Here is a 19,413-nt window from a genome sequence, read left to right on the forward strand (position 1 = left end):
AAGGTAAGCACCTCACCCTCCTGGAAGGGGCTGTGCTACAATTAAAACCTATCACCCATCCTGTGAAAAGGTGGTGGGCTAAGTTCACATTAGGTGTTTTTGCAGCTTTTTTTTTTTTTTTAATGCGTTAATGCAAATTTTCAGCTGCGTTTTACAGTACCAGCAAAGTGTCAGAATTCAGAAATCTCATGCACGCAGAGTTTATTTTTTTTTTCCCTGTGATCAGGATTTTGTGCTTTGCTTGTTTGTTTTTTTTTGCTCAATGGAGCATGTCACTTCTTTCAGCATTTTTTTTTTTAAATAGCTGCGTTTTTGGTGTGGTCTATCAGGTTTTGCTGCGTTTTTTTTTTTTTTTTTTTTTGTGCAAAAAACTAATTCTATAGAATAGGACCTTGGTTTTTTTCAACACTAAACTTTATCGGCACTCACAAGAGACACGTAGCATGCCAAAAGTGCACAAAAAACACCAGAAAATCATGAAAAACATGCTTTTTTTTTTCTGCAGCTTCTTTCCTGCTGAGATGAGGTTTTGCTTTAGAAAAAAAAGCTGAAAAAACGCCTAGTGTGAAGTTACCCTTTAAAGGTAACTAACAAACAGGTGTACTAACAAAGTACATGTTAAAAGGAACCTGTCAGCAGGATTGTGCATAGTAACCTACACACAGTGTCAGGTTGGCGCCATTATACTGAATGAAATGATACCTTGGATGATTAAATCAGTCTAGTGGTTGTTTCTTAGGATAGGTTTCCACGGTCAGTAAACGCTGCGGGTTGGGCGCTGCGTATATCCAGAGTCCAGATGTTACAGCATAGTGGATGGCATTTCAAGAAATCCCATCTCCACTATGCGTCCGCAGACGCCCGCGGCTCACCCACGGAGACGGACATGCGGCGTGTCTTTCCAGACTGCAGCATGGCAATTTATCCTGCAGAGACTCAAGTAAACTGTCACCATTCCCATGTTATTTGCCCATTCTGCAAATTAAGCACGCCGATCTGGGTCACCAACCATTCCCTTTTTATTTAGGTGTATTCATATAAATGGCCCACCCTGTATAATCAGAGCTCCACATACATGAACCCCGTCATAGGGCACGAGAATCTCCTTAACATAAACTGAAAATTAAGATTGAGAAACAACCACAAGATGGATTTCATCACCCGAGGTATCATTTTATTCAGTATAACGGCGCCGACCTGACACTGTGTGTAGGTTACTGTGCACAATCCTGCTGACAGGTTACCTTTAATCACTCGATCTTGTAATAATTTCCACAATTGGATGTGTTGAAGAAAAAATAAATAAATCCTGCGCTGAGATGTTATAAATGAGCCCTTGCTGTGTACTGTGTAATGGCTGTGTCTGATCATACCGCATGATCTGGTCAAGGGAGGAAGGAAAAGCGAGGCTACAGACAGGACCACACGGGATCACGGCTGTGTGGCCAGAGTGACAACAGACTTGTGAGTTCTCTCAGCTCGCGCACTACGTACTGTGAGAATTCTCTGGTGTCTGTTCTGGGAGTAGCGGGCTTGTGACCGCAAATATGTGAATCGAATTCATGAGATCACGTACCGACTAGATAGGCATGACCTTGCTCAATGCAAATGTATTAACCCATTTCTGACCTCGGACTGGATAGTACATCCGGGGTCAGAAGCCCCTCTTTGATGCGGGCTCCGGCGGTGAGCCCGCATCAAAGCCGGGACATGTCAGCTGTTTTGAACAGCTGACATGTGCCCGCAATAGGCGCGGGCAGAATCGCGATCTGCCCGCGCCTATTAACTAGTTAAATGCCGCTGTCAAACGCAGACAGTGGCATTTAACTACCGCATCCGGCCGGAAATGAAGGCATCGCCAACCCCCGTCACATGATCGGAGGTCGGCAATGCTTCAGTATTGTAACCATAGAGGTCCTTGAGACCTCTATGGTTACTGATCCGCGGCAGCTGTGAGTTCCACCCTGTGGTAGGCGCTCACAGCACACCTGATTTTCTGCTACATAGCAGCGAACAGCAGATCGCTGCTATGTAGCAGAGCCGATCGTGCTGTGCCTGCTTCTAGCCTCCCATGGAAGGCTATTGAAGCATGGCAAAAGTAAAAAAAAAAAAAAAATGTGAAAAATATAAGTTTAAATCACCCCCCTTTCGCCCCAATCAAAATAAATCAATAAAATAATCAAACCTACACATATTTATCGCCGCGTTCAGAATCGCCCGATCTATCAATAAAAAAAAAAAGCATTAACCTGATCGCTAAACAGCGTAGCGAGAAAAAAATTTGAAACGCCAGAATTATGTTTTTTTTTGATTGCCGCGACATTGCATTAAAATGCAATAACGGGCGATCAAAAAAACGTATCTGCACCAAAATGCTATCATTAAAAACGCCAGCTCGGCACGGAAAAAATAAGCCCTCACCTGACACCAGATCATGAAAAATGGAGACGCTATGGGTATCGGAAAATGGTGCAATTTTTTTTTTTTCTTAGCAAAGTTTGGAATTTTTTTTCACCACTTGGGTAAAAAATAACCTAGTCATGTTAGGTGTCTATGAACTCGTAGTGACCTGGAGAATCATAATGGCAGGTCAGTTTTAGCATTTAGTGAACCTGGCAAAAAAGCCAAACAAAAAACAAGTGTGAGATTGCACTTTTTTTTGCAATTTCACTGCACTTGGAATTTTTTTCCCGTTTTCTAGTACACAACATGGTAAAACCAATGATGTCATTCAAAATTACAACTCGTCCTGCAAAAAATAAGCCCTCATATTGACGGAAAAATAAAAAAGTTATGGCTGAGAAGGAGGGGAGTGAAAAACGAACACGGAAAAACGAAAAATCCCAAGGTCATGAAGGGGTTAAACGAGGTTGGACACTGTCTAATGGGGTTGTGGCCAGAAGTGTGCTAATCCCATACTTGCTGCTGCATACTCGGCACTAGAGAATCCTCTGTGTGCAGTGAAGTCACATTCTAAGGCCGGACAGCCCATTTAATAAGAGGTAAATTACCGTACTTGTTTTTGTTTTTTCAATCCCTTGAATTATACCCATTTAAGACCTTCTCTTTTAAGGGAAACCTGAATTTCTGACTTAATACTGAATAATTTTGGTAAATATTGTACAACTTCTGAAATAAGATGAAGTCACCTTTTGGCTCCTTGCAACTCTTCAATTTAGAATACATATTTACCTTCCATGTAACTGGTTTCTACTTTACTGGGTGCAGGCCAAGCAATGTTCTCAGTGTCACAAGGTTTGGTACAGAAGTGTACTTCTTGCCAAGTTATTGTTGGGACTCCGCTCATGTGATGCTCGGTTATTTGGGTAGAACACTGTGTGCACTTAGGATATCTGGTGTAGATGGTAGCTAAATTTGAGAAGGTGGGGGGGAGTAGAGGCGCTAATGGGGTTAAGGACATCATTGTTCGGGTGTCCTAAAATAGCCATGTGGTATATGGAGACTCTCCTTGGTTTATACTGTAGTGCTAGAATGGATACAGCACTTTTAGGCATGTATTAGCAATGTAGTCAATCTCCGAATGCCTGTGGCCCAGGAGCACTGATAAGTAGCTGGCCTTGTGGTAAATCTGGGTGTATTTTACTGTGGGTGGAAGAATATCACCACGAGTCCACGGTGCCAATAAGGACATAATCCAGTCCTCGGGTAGTTGGTAACAGACGATTCTTTATTGGGGGATAACCGTCTCGGACACAATGTGTTTTGACTTAAGCTGCCTTTATCAAGTGTAAAAGACCAATAACCTATCCAAGTTTGTTAGGGGGCCTCTAGCTTACCTTTCAAGTGTTACACGCCTTAATGTCAGGGTAGCTCTGTATGTGGTTAAAAATTGAGCTAAAAGGATATTTGTTGCAGCGTTTGAATGAGTCCTTATCTGATTGGCTGAAGGAATTGGGGCACCTGCATTGGCAATGCAGGGTCATTGTATGTAGGCAAGAATATTGGGGGCGGTGTATTCCAACTATGCTATTTATAGGATGTTTATGATGAACATTGCTGATCGTAAGCAATAGCTTTCTTTTCCCTGTGGGAGATGACCCTCTACCAGAAGAGGGGTCTACATGGGCCTATTGTAAAGTGAATAATGATGAAGAGCCACGTTTCCATGGTTTTTGATTGATCTGGAATTTTGTGCAAATATGATGGAGGCATCTGTTGACCGGTCACTGATCGAAATTTGGAAGGAGATGTCACTCATGCACTGCTGATGATTACTGATGAGCGAATATACTCGTTATTCGAGATTTCCCAAGCACGTTCGGGGGTCCTTTGAGTATTTTTTTTTAGTGCTCGGAGATTTAGTTTTCCTCACCTCAGCTGAATGATTTACATCTGTTAGCCAGCTTGATTACATGTGGGGATTCCCTAGCGACCAGGCAATCCCCACATGTACTTATGCTGGCTAACAGATGTAAATCATTCAGCTGCGGCGATGAAACGAAATTTCTGAGCACTAAAAAATACTCGGAGGACACCCGAGCATGCTCGGGAAATCTCGAGTAACGAGTATATTCGCTCATCACTACTCATGATATATCCACGAAGAATCAAATGAAAGGAAGATTATAGAATTTATTAAAGGTTTACATGGTCAACGCGTTTCCAGGCCACGCAGGACCTCTTCATCAGGATAGAATCCTCTGTCCTGATGAAGAGGTCCTACGTGGCGTCGAAACGCGTTGACCGTGTAAACCTTTAATAAATGTTATACTCTTCCTTCCGTTTGATTCTTCGTGAATATATGATCAGCAGCACATGAGTGACATCTATCTACTTCCATATTTCTACTGTTTGGTCTTTCCAATGACTGGTGTCCTTGCAGTGGCTGACATATGTTTAATTCTATGCTAGTTACAGGTTGCTTTAAGCAACCAAACCAGGTGAGTGGATTTCTTTCCCTTTCACGTCTGTTTTTATCGGTTAAGACCTTATTGCGCTTTCTTTTGTTCCCAGTCTCTCATCTGCACCTGTCTCTGATGGCGTTCATGTTTACTGCTCGGTGATATTTTCCCACCTCTCAGTGGCCTGATCCTGTTTCTACACATCTTAGCACACTTGCTTTGCAGCACTGTGGTCCTGGGTTAAATCCCACCAAGAACAATATCTGTGAGGAGTTTGTTCTTCCCGTGTTTGCGTGGGTTTCCTCCGGGTTCTCTGTTTTACTCCAAAGCCATACTGATAGGGAATCTAGATTGTGAGTCCCAATGGGGACAGTGATGATAATGTCTGTAATGTGCTGTGGAATTCATGCTGCTATATAAGCAAGATAAATAAACTCCGGCTATTTTGTGTTTTATAAGATGGGTTGTATGTGAAATTCAGATAGAGAGTTGCTGATCAGAACTTGTTCTGTTCCACTTGTGGCAGAGCGAGAGTCTGGACTTGGTCCAGGTAGGAGCTTTGCATTCCCAAAAAGCTCTTTTCACAAGTATAATATATACTGATTCTTGATTGGTAATAATAATAATTTTTATTTATATAGCGCCAACATATTCCGCAGCACTTTACAAATTATAGAGGGGACTTGTACAGACAATAGACATTACAGCATAACAGAAATCACAGTTCAAAACAGATACCAGGAGGAATGAGGGCCCTGCTCGCAAGCTTACAAACTATGAGGAAAAGGGGAGACACGAGAGGTGGATGGTAACAATTGCTTTCGTTATTTGGACCAGCCATAGTGTAAGGCTCGGGTCTTCACGTAAAGCTGCATGAACCAGTTAACAGCCTAAGTATGTAGCAGTACAGACACAGAGTGCTATTAACTGCATAAAGTGTATGAGAACATTATACAAGGGTCCTGGTTATGTTTTTTTTTTTTTTTTAATGATAGGCCACACAGGGATCGTTAGGTTAATGCGTTGAGGCGGTAGGCCAGTCTGAACAAATGAGTTTTTAGGGCACGCTTAAAACTGGGGGGATTGGGGATTAATCGTATTAACCCTAGGTAATGCATTCCAAAGAATCGGCGCAGCAACGGTTGGGGAGGAATATGACCCAGGCAGCAGCATTCAGGACAGATTGGAGCGGGGAGAGTTTGGTAAGAGGGAGGCCGATTAGTAGAGAGTTACAATAGTCCAGACGGGAATGAATAAGTGAAACAGTAAGAGTTTTTGCAGAGTCGAAAGTAAGAAAAGGGCGAATCCTAGAAATGTTTTTGAGATGCAGATAAGAAGAGCGAGCCAGTGATCGGATGTGGGGGGTGAATGAAAGCTCGGAATCAAGTATGACCCCAAGGCAGCGGGCATGTTGCTTGGGAGTAATGGTGGAACCGCACACGGAGATGGCAATGTCAGGCAAAGGTAGGTTAGTAGAGGGAGAGAACACGAGGAGTTCAGTTTTTGACAGGTTCAGTTTCAGATAGAGGGAGGACATGATGTTAGAGACAGCGGTAAGACAATCACTGGTGTTTTCTAAAAAGGTCGGCGTGATAACAGGAGAAGAGGTGTATAATTGGGTGTCGTCAGCATAGAGATGTTACTGGAAACCCAATCTACTGATTGTTTGTCCAATAGGGGCAGTATACAAAGAGAAGAGGGGGGCCTAGGACTGATCCTTGAGGAACCCCAACAGTAAGGTTAAGGTGAGAGGAGGAGGAACCAGCAAAACATACAGTGAAGGATCGGTCAGAGAGAAAGGAGAACCAGGAGAGAACGGTGTCCTTGAGGCCGATGGAGCGGAGCATAGTAAGGAGGAGCTGATGATCCACAGTGTCGAATGCTGCGGAGAGATCCAAGAGAATTAGCATGGAGTAGTGACCATTAGATTTAGCTGTTAGTAGGTCATTAGAGACTTTAGTGAGGGCAGTTTCAGTAGAGTGTAAAGGGCGGAAGCCAGATTGAAGAGGGTCGAGAAGAGAGTTATCTGAGAGATAGCGGGTAAGACGGGAGTGGACCAGGCGTTCGATGAGTTTAGAGATGAAGGGAAGATTAGAGACAGGTCTATAATTAGCGGCACAATTTTGGTCGAGGGATGTTTTTTTAAGTAATGGATGTATGATGGCATGCTTAAATGAGGAGGGAAAAATACCGGAAGTGAGGGAAAGGTTGAATATTTTTGTTAGGTGAGAGGTGACAGCCGGGGAAAGGGACTGGAGGAGATGTGACGGAATGGGGTCTCTGGTGCAAGTGGTCGGGCGAGAAAATGCAAGGAGCCTGCTTACTTATGATGCCTTATTGTATTCCTGACCAGATACTTCATACCAGGGTCGTGGTGATTTACAGTGTAGCCGATGTACAGTCCCTCGGGTCAGTGTTCCGTTTCTAGCTATGCGAGCCATGTCCTGATTCTGCCAGCATGTGGCACAAAAAAGTAACTCCTTTTCTATTAGAAGTATTTATCTGCTTATAATAGAGGGAAATTCTAAAGGCTTTTATAATGGCATTCCCTTATTGCCAGCCGCCTTTTGTGGAGATTGGCATTTCCATTTCAGGAGACTTTGCTAAAATCTTGTATACTTTAACTGCTGTCTATAAGCTTCACATGATATTCATAGAAGTGTTTTAGTTGACTTTATAGCATGGGGTGTGTGTGTGTGTGTGTGTGTGTGTGTGTGTGTGTGTGTGTGTGTGTGTGTGTGTGTATACATATATATTTTTTTACATTAGTGTTTGTCATTTTTCTTTGCTAGGTACAAGGATCATCTATGATCGCAAGTTTCTCTTGGACCGTCGCAATTCCCCCCTGGCTCAGACCCCTCCCCGCCGCTTGCCCGATATTCCTGGAGTGACCAGCCCCAGTACTGTTGTAGAACAGCCCAAAGTAGAAACGAACAACTTGAACAATCATGACAGAAAGACTACTATTGGTAAGATGTACTTTATGGCATGCCATGGGCCCAGTTCACACAAGCGCGTCTCTGGTTAGAGCACTCAGTGTGTGAAATAGAACCATGTTAGCCTGGGTGCTATGGAAATGCCAATGTGCTGATCTCCTCTTCATCCAAGGAGTTGGTAACAGATTCTTTTCTATGGGCTTTTACTTTTTCCACTCTGATGTTGCCCAATAATAAGAAGGCAGCGTCATACGATGGATGGGTGAGCAAATGCCAACGCCACTTTAAAACCGTCATTTTCATCATATTCATGCCCCTCCCTTTGTCAGACAAACCTTTTACACTATTGGTAATATACACAGAAAATTTAACATTTACTGAAATAGAATTTATAATCATTTAAACCTATACCTAATAATCAAGGATACAGAAAAATAAAATTATATATATATATATATATATATATATATATATATATATATATATATATTTTTTTTTTTAATTTTATTTTAAATGTTATAGACAGTTTTCCAATTTAATAAATCTATATGATTGACAAGATCTTTATCACAGTTGTAGAGCAAAGAAATTCGAACTTCGCCCACTAGGAGATTTCACTTCTGCGGCCTGGAACCCAAGGGCTTGGCCTTATTCTTGGGCGGAGCCAAATCCCTAACTAGATCAGTCAGTTCACTTTGTTGTTAGCAACCTCAACTGAACCACATCTTGTAACAGTCTGGGTCATGAGAGGAAGATGCTCCATGGCACAAAGCGCCCTCTTTTTCCTCACTAGACTCAACTAATGTTTCTGGTGATTTTGGAACCTGCAGTTCTTCTGTATTCGGTACTGGGCGTATTGCAGATGGAATGTTTGGATACTGTAAAGTCCATGTCTCCCTTATCTCCTTTCCTGATGGGGGGCACCATGCAGAAATCGCAATTGGTAGTGTGATCAGTTGGCTCTCCAGATCATTGGGACTGCAAAAGGCATAGATTGCCTCTACCCATGTAACCATTGGGTAAGATATGATGCACATCCATTGCAGCATATGTGTGGAGCCCAACTCTTGCCCTGATCTCCAATTCTGCAGCCAAAATACAGGTTTGTAGGCTTTACTTATCATGGTGGTCAGTTTTCACCTTTGTGACACAAAAGTGACTTTGCCGCGTATGTAGCAAAATCTAACTGCATTAATGCAAGAACGAGGCATATGAAAAAGCATACAGAAACATGTCAATATGCTAAGAAATAGTGATGAGCGAATATACTCGTTACTTGAGATTTCCCGAGCACGCTCGGGTGTCCTCCGAGTATTTTTATTTATTTATTTTTTTTTTTTTTAGTGCTCGGAGATTGTTTTCTTTGCCGCAGCTGAATAATTTACAGCTACTAGCCTGCTTGATTACATGTGGGGATTCCCTAGCAACCAGGCAACCCCCCACATGTACTTAGCCTGGCTAATAGCTGTAAATCATGCAGCTGAGGCGATAAACTAAATCTCCGAGCACTAAAAAATACTTGGAGGACCCCTGAGCGTGCTCGGAAAATCTCTAGTAACGAGTATATTTGCTCATCACTACTAAGAAGCTGGATACCTTACCCAGAGAGCATTTATAAAAGTAGGTAATGCAACTGTGATTAGGATTAGGTCATCGGAGCAGAGTTCATAGAATCATAGAATGTTAGCGTTGGAAGGGACCTCCAGGGTCATCGTGTCTCAATTCAGGAGTCACTAAACCATCAGACAGATGGTGACTGTTTGAAGACTTCTATTGAAGCAGAACTTGCCACTTGTTGGCGTTTTTTGATTGGTCACTTTAAGATGATAGAATATTGAAGGCTTAAGACTAAATAGATGATATATTAGACTAGCTACCAACAATGTAGTACTCATGATGAAATAATAAAGACACAATTTTTCTATAAGCCTGCATGAAAGGTGTCATAAGTAATCACAGCCGCCTCTGGATCTTGAAAATTAGATCCAGTCATCAATTTAAGCATCCTATTCGTTTTCAGCACCGCTAAAATTAGTAAAGTGCTGTTTTTGTATTTAATTTTGCTGTAGAACAGTTCAGTTGTTTATATTACCGTATATACTCGAGTATAAGCCGACCCGAGTATAAGCCGACCCCCTTAATTTTGCCACAAAAAACTGGGAAAACTTATTGACTCGCGTATAAGCCTAGGGTGGAAAATGCAGCAGGTACCGGTGAATTTCAAAATTAAAAATAGATACTCCATACCGTTCATTATGGCCCCATAGATGCTCCACATAAAGCTGTGCCATATATAATGCTCTGCACCGTTCATTATGGCCCCATAGATGCTCCACATAAAGCTGTGCCATATATACAATGCTCTGCACCGTTGCCCCATAGCTGTGCCATATAGTGCTCTGCACCATTGCCCCATAGATACTCCACATAAAGCTGTGCCATATATACAATGCTCTGCACCGTTGCCCCATAGCTGTGCCATATATATAATGCTCTGCACCGTTGCCCCATAGCTGTGCCATATATATAATGCTCTGCACCGTTGCCCCATAGCTGTGCCATATATATAATGCTCTGCACCGTTGCCCCATAGCTGTGCCATATAGTGCTCTGCACCATTGCCCCATAGCTGTGCCATATAGTGCTCTGCACCGTCCATTATTGCCCCATAGCTGCTGCCATATAGTGCTCTGCACCATTGCCCCATAGCTGTGCCATATAGTGCTCTGCACCATTGCCCCATAGCTGTGCCATATAGTGCTCTGCACCATTGCCCCATAGCTGTGCCATATAGTGCTCTGCACCGTTGCTCCATAGCTGTGCCATATAATGCTCTGCACCGTTGCCCCATAGCTGTGCCATATAGTGCTCTGCACCGTTGCCCCATAGCTGTGCCATATAGTGCTCTGCACCGTTGCCCCATAGCTGTGCCATATAGTGCTCTGCACCGTTGCCCCATAGCTGTGCCATATAGTGCTCTGCACCGTTGCCCCATAGCTGTGCCATATAGTGCTCTGCACCGTTGCCCCATAGCTGTGCCATATAGTGCTCTGCACCGTTGCCCCATAGCTGTGCCATATAGTGCTCTGCACCGTTGCCCCATAGCTGTGCCATATAGTGCTCTGCACCGTTGCCCCATAGCTGTGCCATATAGTGCTCTGCACCGTTGCCCCATAGCTGTGCCATATAGTGCTCTGCACCGTTGCCCCATAGCTGTGCCATATAGTGCTCTGCACCGTTGCCCCATAGCTGTGCCATATAGTGCTCTGCACCGTCCATTATTGCCCCATAGCTGTGCCATATAGTGCTCTGCACCGTCCATTATTGCCCCATAGCTGTGCCATATAGTGCTCTGCACCATTGCCCCATAGATAGCTGTGCCATATAGTGCTCTGCACCGTTGCCCCATAGATAGCTGTGCCATATAGTGCTCTGCACCGTTGCCCCATAGCTGTGCCATATAGTGCTCTGCACCGTCCATTATTGCCCCATAGCTGTGCCATATATATAATGCTCTGCACCATTGCCCCATAGCTGTGCCATATAATGCTCTGCACCATTGCCCCATAGCTGTGCCATATAGTGCTCTGCACCATTGCCCCATAGCTGCTGCTGCTGCAATAAAAAAAAAAAAAACACATACTCACCTGTCTTGCTTGCAGCTCCTCGGCGCCATCTTCCCGGCGTCTCCCTGCACTGACTGATCAGGCAGAGGGCGGCGCGCACACTATATGCGTCATCGCGCCCTCTGCCTGAACAGTCAGAGCGGAGAGACGCCGGGAAGATGGCGCGACGCCCGGCGTGTGGAACGAGGACAGGTGAATATGTCATACTTACCTGCTCCCGGCGTCCCGCTCCTTCCCCCTGCCGGTCTTCGGTGCCGCAGCCTCTTTCTCTATCAGCGGTCACCGGCACCGCTTCATTAGCGAAATGAATAGGCGGCTCCGCCCCTATGGGAGGTGGAGCCGCCTATTCATTTCTCTAATGAGCGGTCCCACGTGACCGCTCAGGGGAAGAGCTGCTGCACCCAGAGACAGTGTGACAGGCAGGGGGAGCGACAGGATCGCCGGGACTAGGTAAGTATATGACAGTGCTCACCCGCCGACCCCACCACCGATCATGACTCGAGTATAAGCCGAGAGGGGCACTTTCAGCCCAAAAATTTGGGCTGAAAATCTCGGCTTATACTCGAGTATATACGGTATATATTTAAATGTTTTATATAATATATATTTTCTTCTTCCCTTATAAAGTGTGTATGTATGCATATGTGATAACGTATATATGGTGTATAACTTATATTACCAAATATGTTCCCAATATTAATTTTTTTTTATGAAAAACAAACCTTATAATTATATCGCTAACAAATTTTAAGGTTTGTCTTTCATATAAGAAAGTAATAAAAACTTACAAATTTGGGAACACATGTTTTGGTATTATATACCAAAAGTGTTGCCAAATTCATAAGATTCTCTTTTTTTTATTTGATGTTGTTAGGACTGAAAGTTTTGGCTAATGGTCATTGTAAGAAAGTATGCATCACTTACTCTCCTTTATGTATAGAATTCTAGATTTGTAGTCCAGTATGTGCATTGACAGTTTTCGTGACTTCGTGTCTCATGATCTCCTTTTGTCTTCTTCAGGTGAGGATGCTCAATTTGAAATGGACATCTAACCCTCCCCGATGCTTGGCAAGCACTCAGAATTTGCGTGTACCTGACATGGCCTATAGGATCACTTAATGAAAAACGGGCAACGGCGTTCCTAATGCGTTTCGAAAACAGTCCTTCCAGGTGCCAAAGGTCAACGCAACTAGGCTCCTTTTTTTCTTTTTTTTTTTTTTTTTTACCCCCCAAGAATAATCCCACCTCAGCTACAATAAAGTGTGGAGGTGGTGAAGGGACTTGTGACTGATTTGAATGGCTTCAAGCTGGCAAGTGGGAATAAATACAGTTTGCAAAATTGTACTGTAGCTTTGCAAATACATGTGAACTATGGGTGGCATGAATGGCATTTTATTTTTCACACATCCCACTTTTTTTTTTTTTTTTTTTTGTCAAAGTCCTGTTTAAAGATTTGCCCCATGGTTTGGAAAGATTCCCAGGCCATAGTGGATAAGTTTCTTTGTAATGTATTGGCTTGAATTCCCATTCAGTAATCTACCCAACAAAAAAGTCTCCTGTTGAATGAGGAACCTTAAAGGGTTATTTCCAAAAGTACAAATTATACCCTGCGATAGGGGATGACCTACTGTTGACTGGGAGTCCTTCTTCTGAGATCTCCAGTGATCCCAAGGACTGGAATAGACCATTGCTGCACATGCACGACCTCCGCTGTATTCATGGTCTACGAGGCTGCCAGAGAAAGACAAGCAAACACTTAGCTATTTTTGCCAGTCCCATAGACACTGACTAGAGCAGAAGTTGAGCGTGCACATCTCTGCTCCATTCAAGATGGCGTTCTGGTGATTCTGGATACCCAAGACGTCAGTAGGTTTTATACTTCTATCTTATGGCTAGGGGATAACTTGTGATCTTGGAATAACTCTGTAATGTCTTGTCTCTTGCCTGGTTATCTTCTTGTAAAGCCACTAAAGATATTCCCTTTTGAAGTCTTACATTATAGTCCTCCGTTAGATGGCACATGTGTACGCTGCCTGCTGTGGAAGTTCATCGTCAATCCATGTCCATTACTGGTTTGGTTGGCCTTGACTTGGCGAATCATGTGATAATTAAATTTATCCCCAATGTCGATTTCTGCTTAAAAATCAATTATTTCGAGGCAAGAAATCTGCGGTGTGTAAGAGAGGGTTGAACACCTTTCGTAACTTCAGATTGGCATAGTGACTTCTCTAATACAAGGTCATGCCCTATAACCTTTACTTGTTATTTTGGCATGGCACTTCATAGATCAAGAGAGTTTTGAGCCAAGCCTGAGGTTTACCTCTAAAGGGTCATAAAGTTCATTTCAAATTGGCTGACGCGCTAAGGCGGAGCGGCATTTAGATGCTTCTAAATTGCAGAAAAATAAAAACTATGGTTCGTACGTCTTTTGTACAAAAAAGTAATCTGCTGTAAATTGACAATATTTGATACCAGTCTGTAGAAGCGTTTTTTCATGATCTGTTTGGCATTACCTTAAACCACTTCTCAACTTAACACCAAAGTGTCCAAAAACAATGCTATCGTTACTATTTTTGTTGGCGGGGAATTAAAAGCAAAATGTATTGGCCAAACATGATCAAGTTTTAGTTGATGTATGGGACTGAAATGATCATTAGGTGCTAATAAACGTTGCGTCAAGTGCTTCTCTGTTTCTGCAATTAAAACTTCTTCCTGCCCCCAACAATTTAGAAAAACACAATCTAAACTGTGGACAATCTTTTTTTTTTTTTTTTTTTTTTTTTTGCATCTGAATTGGAGACCTTTTTATAATGATATTTTAAGAGTTTGTATAAAGGGTGAGCTAGCACGGAGGGCCGTTCCACTCTCTATAGTGGGCTATTGACATGTTGCCCCTGGTTACATTTACACCATGTTTTTCTTTTTGGAATTCTCTTTTTCATGGGATGCTTTAAGAGGTGGATTATTAAAACTCAACCAAACAAAGCTTGCTGTATTTGGCCTGGTCTCTCCTTTTGTGGTTCATTAGCGAACATTCATACATGTCTAAACTGAAAGTGTTTTTGTTTTATCATCTAAATGTGAATGACTGGGCTCTGCTCAAAGAAACATGCGCTAAAAACTGTGAGCAAACTGAAGGACACATTATACGCCTCTAGACTGCTGAATTAAAAAAGAAGAAAAAAATTAGGTTGACTTAACAAATAATTGTATGTTACTCCCCCATTGTAATGATCACTTTATGATCACATTCCGAATTGTTTTGTTTTTTTATGCGCTTTTACAGAAAGTTCAATTATTCTGTACCTTTTAAATGGGGCAGAAGTGAGAAGTGTGGGCACATTAAAGGAAACTGTCCTGTGAGCTTTCCTGCAGTCTGGCATCTCTGGAGGTGAGTGGCACAGATGACGCTGTGGCTTTTTGTATCTGCCAAGATGTCTGCATGATTGGCGTGTACCATGCACCTGTCCTGTCCACTTGAATCGTACACCCGCATAATACTTGCCACTAATCTACTTTAAGATGAACCTGTCATGTGAAAAAAAAAAAGCCTTTATTCTGCAGGTTAATGGCATTCAGATCCTGCCAGTTTTTCATCGGCCGCGTTTGTCTTCTAGTCATAGGATTGATGCTGGCGCGGTTTCAGTCACTGATCTGTGTATATGGAGTGGCGGCTGTAATCTTGCCCCCCGTTGCTCTCTATACACAGAGCGGTGATTGAATATGGCAGGAAGCCGAACGCTGCCGGTAGGAATAAAGTTCATTTTCTCCTGGCAGCGGGGCTCTAAAGGTGGGTGCCGACAGATTCCGAACACTATTATCCTACAGATTAACCATACATCTGCAGGCTAATCGTGTTTTTTCATGTGACGCGTTCCCTTTTTTAAAGGGAATCTGTCACCAGTTTTATGGCATAGCAGCTAAAAAAATCACCTTATTAAGCGTCTACTATGCATTCCCTACATCGTTATAGAACCCCCTGACTCCCTTTGTATACTCACAAAAACGTTTTTTAATATGTACTACGCTGTATGTTAATTTCAGTCCAGTCCGATGGGCGTGGTTTTGGGTCTCTACATCACACCCATCGGCTGTTGGTCGCCGTCATACATCATAGATAATGCCTCTTGCCCCGTGAAACATCTCGCGCCTGCTCAGAAACATAGCCTTATGCGCCTACACAGTATACTTTGCCCAGCTGTGGGCAAAGCCGAAAAACATAAGTGTGCATGCGCTGACACTGACTTCCAGCTCATGTACCGGAACTACGTTTGCCAGTAAATTGCTCTACTATGCTAGGATAGGCATTGTTTCTTTACCGAGGAAAGCTGAAATCTTTTTCCTGCCGGTTTAATACTTGAGGGGGGAGGAAGGGAAGAACATGGCACTGGTTGTAAATTTGGGAATGCTTATTTACCACAGGAGATATCCACTTGCTTTAAAGGGAATCTGTAAGTAGGGTCAACCCTCCTAAGTCGTATATATGGGCATGTAGGTCGCAGGAAGCTGAATAACATGATGCCTTAATATCTGCGATCCGATGTCGTATTCAGGAGAAATCCATGTTTTTCTTGTAAACGAGCTGTTCCAGAATATGGTCCGGACACTGATCTGTATGAGAATCTGCCTCCAGGGATTATTTGTAATAAATGGAGGCGTTGCCAGTGTGAGACATATCTAGCATAGGACAGTAGAACTGAACTTTGTCGTCCTACAAACACTCGCTGCAGCTCACAGCTCTGCGGTATTGCAGCAATATTGCAGCCCTGTCTGATGGAAGCTGAGAGGAACTTGCAGCTGTCAGTTATAGTCGCACACAGCTCTGCAGTGAGATCAGGAGAGCGGCCTTTACACGTCACGCCGGTAACGCCCCACTTCATGTAAAATAAGCTATGGGGGCAGCTCATTGTGGATTTCTCTAGAATGAGACCTTAAATTGCAGATGACATTTTATTCAGATTTCTATGACCTGCATGTCCATATAGTTGGCTTACGGGGGTTTTCTGAAAGAAGCAAAAATTACACAAATTTCATCAAATTGCAGGAAATCACAAAAGAACGATTACTTAAAGTGGCTGTCTGTTCTTCTGATGAAAGTCTGCAGGCACTAGAACTGCAGACTTCTGAATCCTTAGTGTGTCACCACACGCTGTCAGGATTCTTCAGTGTTGCTGGTAAGAGTGGGGGGTTACATGATCACAAGTATATGATTTGCATGCTTCTGGCCACAGCCCGACTAGATGTGTTCAGCCTCACTCATTTAAGTTGTGTTGGGTGAGGCCATGCACATCTAGTCGGCACGTGACGCCCACCCTTACTGGCAATGCAGGAGAATCCTGACAGAGCATGCGGTGCACACACTGTAAGGATTCAGAAGTCTGCAGCCTTTCAGCTGAAGACCAGACAACCCATTTTTTTTGCCCCACAATAGATGGCTACATGGACTCCCCCATACAGATTCCTCTAGCAACAGCTTATCTCCAGGAAAAAAACAAATGGATCAACCATTAAAAAGCAGCATAATCTGTAGGAGTATGGGGGCCTGCTCTTCAGTACCGCCATGCCTGTGGTGTGCATCTATTCCAGTCAGCTGAATATTTGCTGATACTTTTAAAACCCCTATAAACTAGACAGGTTTTTTGGGAGCAAAAACTTTTTTTTTTTTTTTGTTTTAAAGATTGGGAATTTATTGCCTTAGGAAGTGCCTTTCACGTTAATCTGAATTCAATAATTGTAAAAATGGAGAGGGGAGTATAGGGAGCCATGCCCACATTACTAGTATGTATTGCCCATGGACTGTGGTTTCTTGTGAATTTGATATGTAGAATATGCTTATTTTTAAAGTGAACCAGTCAACAGGAAATGCTGCCTGATGTGATGACTCCTTTTAAATGGCTCTTCACTTGCGGAACCCATGGATGTAGGTGTTAAATGGAGACCTGTGTCCTAGTTTCATTACAGGGTTTTTCAGAAAATCTCAAGTTCCCTCCTTTCTGTTGGATAGGGGATAAGTTGCTGATCTGAGGGTCTGACTTTTGTTCCCCTACCCCCCCAATGATCCTGAGAGCGGGACTTTGCAGAGACCAGTCCTGAATGGAGCAGTGGCGTGTATGCTCGACCTTTGGTCCATTCTTTGTCTGTGACTTCTGGCTATTTTGCTCAGCACCTACATCCACACACTCTGCATCTCCAGGGCAATGAGGCTGTTAAACGAGGAATGCCTGATACCATTAAAACAGTACATTTGACTGAATATGTATTACAGGACGTGCTCCCGAGCACTTCCAGAGAGCGCAGTCTTTCTTTTTTTTATTTGGACTTTAAATTTCCAGAATTGTTGCTACTCTTCTCCATTGAATTCAGAGGACTATTTTCTATTATGTGAAAGAAAAAAAAAAAACAACCCTTTTTATTTAGACTTTAACAATCTGAACTCCATAGTCAGCCGTATGAAAAGGGAACCACATATAGAGGAAAATAAAATGTATTTTGGGATTTTCACTGCTGCGTGCAAGCTAAGACAAAATAGCTATTTTGTACAGGGGGATAGGACCTGATTTTAGTGTAGCCCTCTTGCCATACCAGCTAGATAAGGGCTGACATTACTGGGGCAAATGGCCTACTTCTCACCCTATGCATTTTTTTTTTTTTTTTTTTAAACTCAGGTATGAAAATACTTTGTTTTCCCAGGTCAACCAGACCATTGTAAAGAGGGTATGTCATGGGAGAGCAATTTCATGTGACGTGGGAGCCTCCAATCTTGCGTATTGGTCCATGTCCGTATATTGGAGCTGTGGCCCAAAGCCTTGGGGTGTCAGAACTTCACGTCTTTAGATCCGGGCCTGAGATTAGAAATTCCACCACTGGAAATAAAATGCTTTTGACATGTAATCCAGAGCAAAATGAAAACCAGCAGCTTTCCTTCTCTGAGGTTCTTTCACTTGTGTATTTGTGGCCATGCTAGGCCCCGTGAAATCCTCACCCGTCACTGGTGACTACTGCTCCGTTTCCTGCGCCGCTAAAACTCCCTGGTGAATAATGGAGAATTCTACACATTACTGGACTTCCCCTATTTCCGTGAAATTGCTCTCCTGTGTCAGATCCTCCATTTCTTGTACATAGCTGCTCTTCTCCATCGTGCACATTTTTACACATTTGTTTTAAAGGACTGTACTGAGCCTAAGTGTATGTGTGTTACCACGTGCAAGCTGCATTACAAAGCATCTTATCCTCCCGCTCCTTGTTCTTTTTTCCTTGTGACCCTTTTGAACATGCAAACTGCTGTGATATATCAATCATTTCTCTAGGTGTTTAATTTCGGGTACCCCCCCCCCATTTTTCCATGTGCACCTTCACAAATATTTTGCAAGGGTGTCACAAATTACAACCAGTAGCTGTGGATTGGTTTCTACAACCAACTCCACATCTATCATAGTTCAAAAGAAATATGTATTAATAACTTTAAAAACTGGGTCAATGAAAGATCTGTCAGTATAACATGACTGTACAAACCAAGCACAGGCGCTCAGTGCTCCCTCTTGTGGCCCAGCAGTTCAGTGCAGTTTCTCATCTACTTTTACATCTATCTCCAGCTCTTTCTTTTTGATGAACAGCACTGGCTTTAATTTTTAGGAGGCCAGAGATTGAAGGATAAAAGTGGGAAGGTTCTTGGTTTAGACAGTCATTTTGTGCAAATGGACTCTTATTTAAAGCTGTGGTTTGGAATCTAAACCTCTTAATATGTCGCCTGCCATGCTCACACATTAGAAGGAGCACTTTTGTGTTAGTGCTTCTTTTATTTCGGCATTTTGACATCACTGCTTTTTTTCTTTTTTCTTTTTTTTTTTCACTCTTTCCACAGCTTGAGGTGATCTTTATAATCACGTGCTGATAACACTGCAAATTGTGCAGTTGATGAAATGGCCTGCAGGGGTCAGCAGCAAACAATGAATGCTTTCTTTTGTATGAGAAGCTGGCGCACACTTCATT

At 42.9% G+C, this 19,413-nt stretch overlaps 1 protein-coding gene across 1 annotated transcript in view; it reads left to right on the forward strand.

Moving 5' to 3' along the window:
* Window positions 1-14,409, forward strand: part of EIF4EBP2 (eukaryotic translation initiation factor 4E binding protein 2) — a 36,397-nt gene extending 21,988 nt beyond the window's left edge. Inside the window, exons 2-3 of the mRNA XM_077259154.1 lie at window positions 7,655-7,831; window positions 12,445-14,409. Of these exons, the coding sequence (XP_077115269.1) occupies window positions 7,655-7,831; window positions 12,445-12,476 (209 nt within the window). The 3' untranslated portion in view covers window positions 12,477-14,409. The remainder of the gene's footprint in view (window positions 1-7,654; window positions 7,832-12,444) is intronic.
* The last annotated feature ends 5,004 nt before the right edge of the window (window positions 14,410-19,413 follow it).

This window comes from Ranitomeya variabilis, chromosome 4 (genome assembly GCF_051348905.1).
Source record: "Ranitomeya variabilis isolate aRanVar5 chromosome 4, aRanVar5.hap1, whole genome shotgun sequence".
NCBI lineage: Eukaryota > Metazoa > Chordata > Amphibia > Anura > Dendrobatidae > Ranitomeya > Ranitomeya variabilis.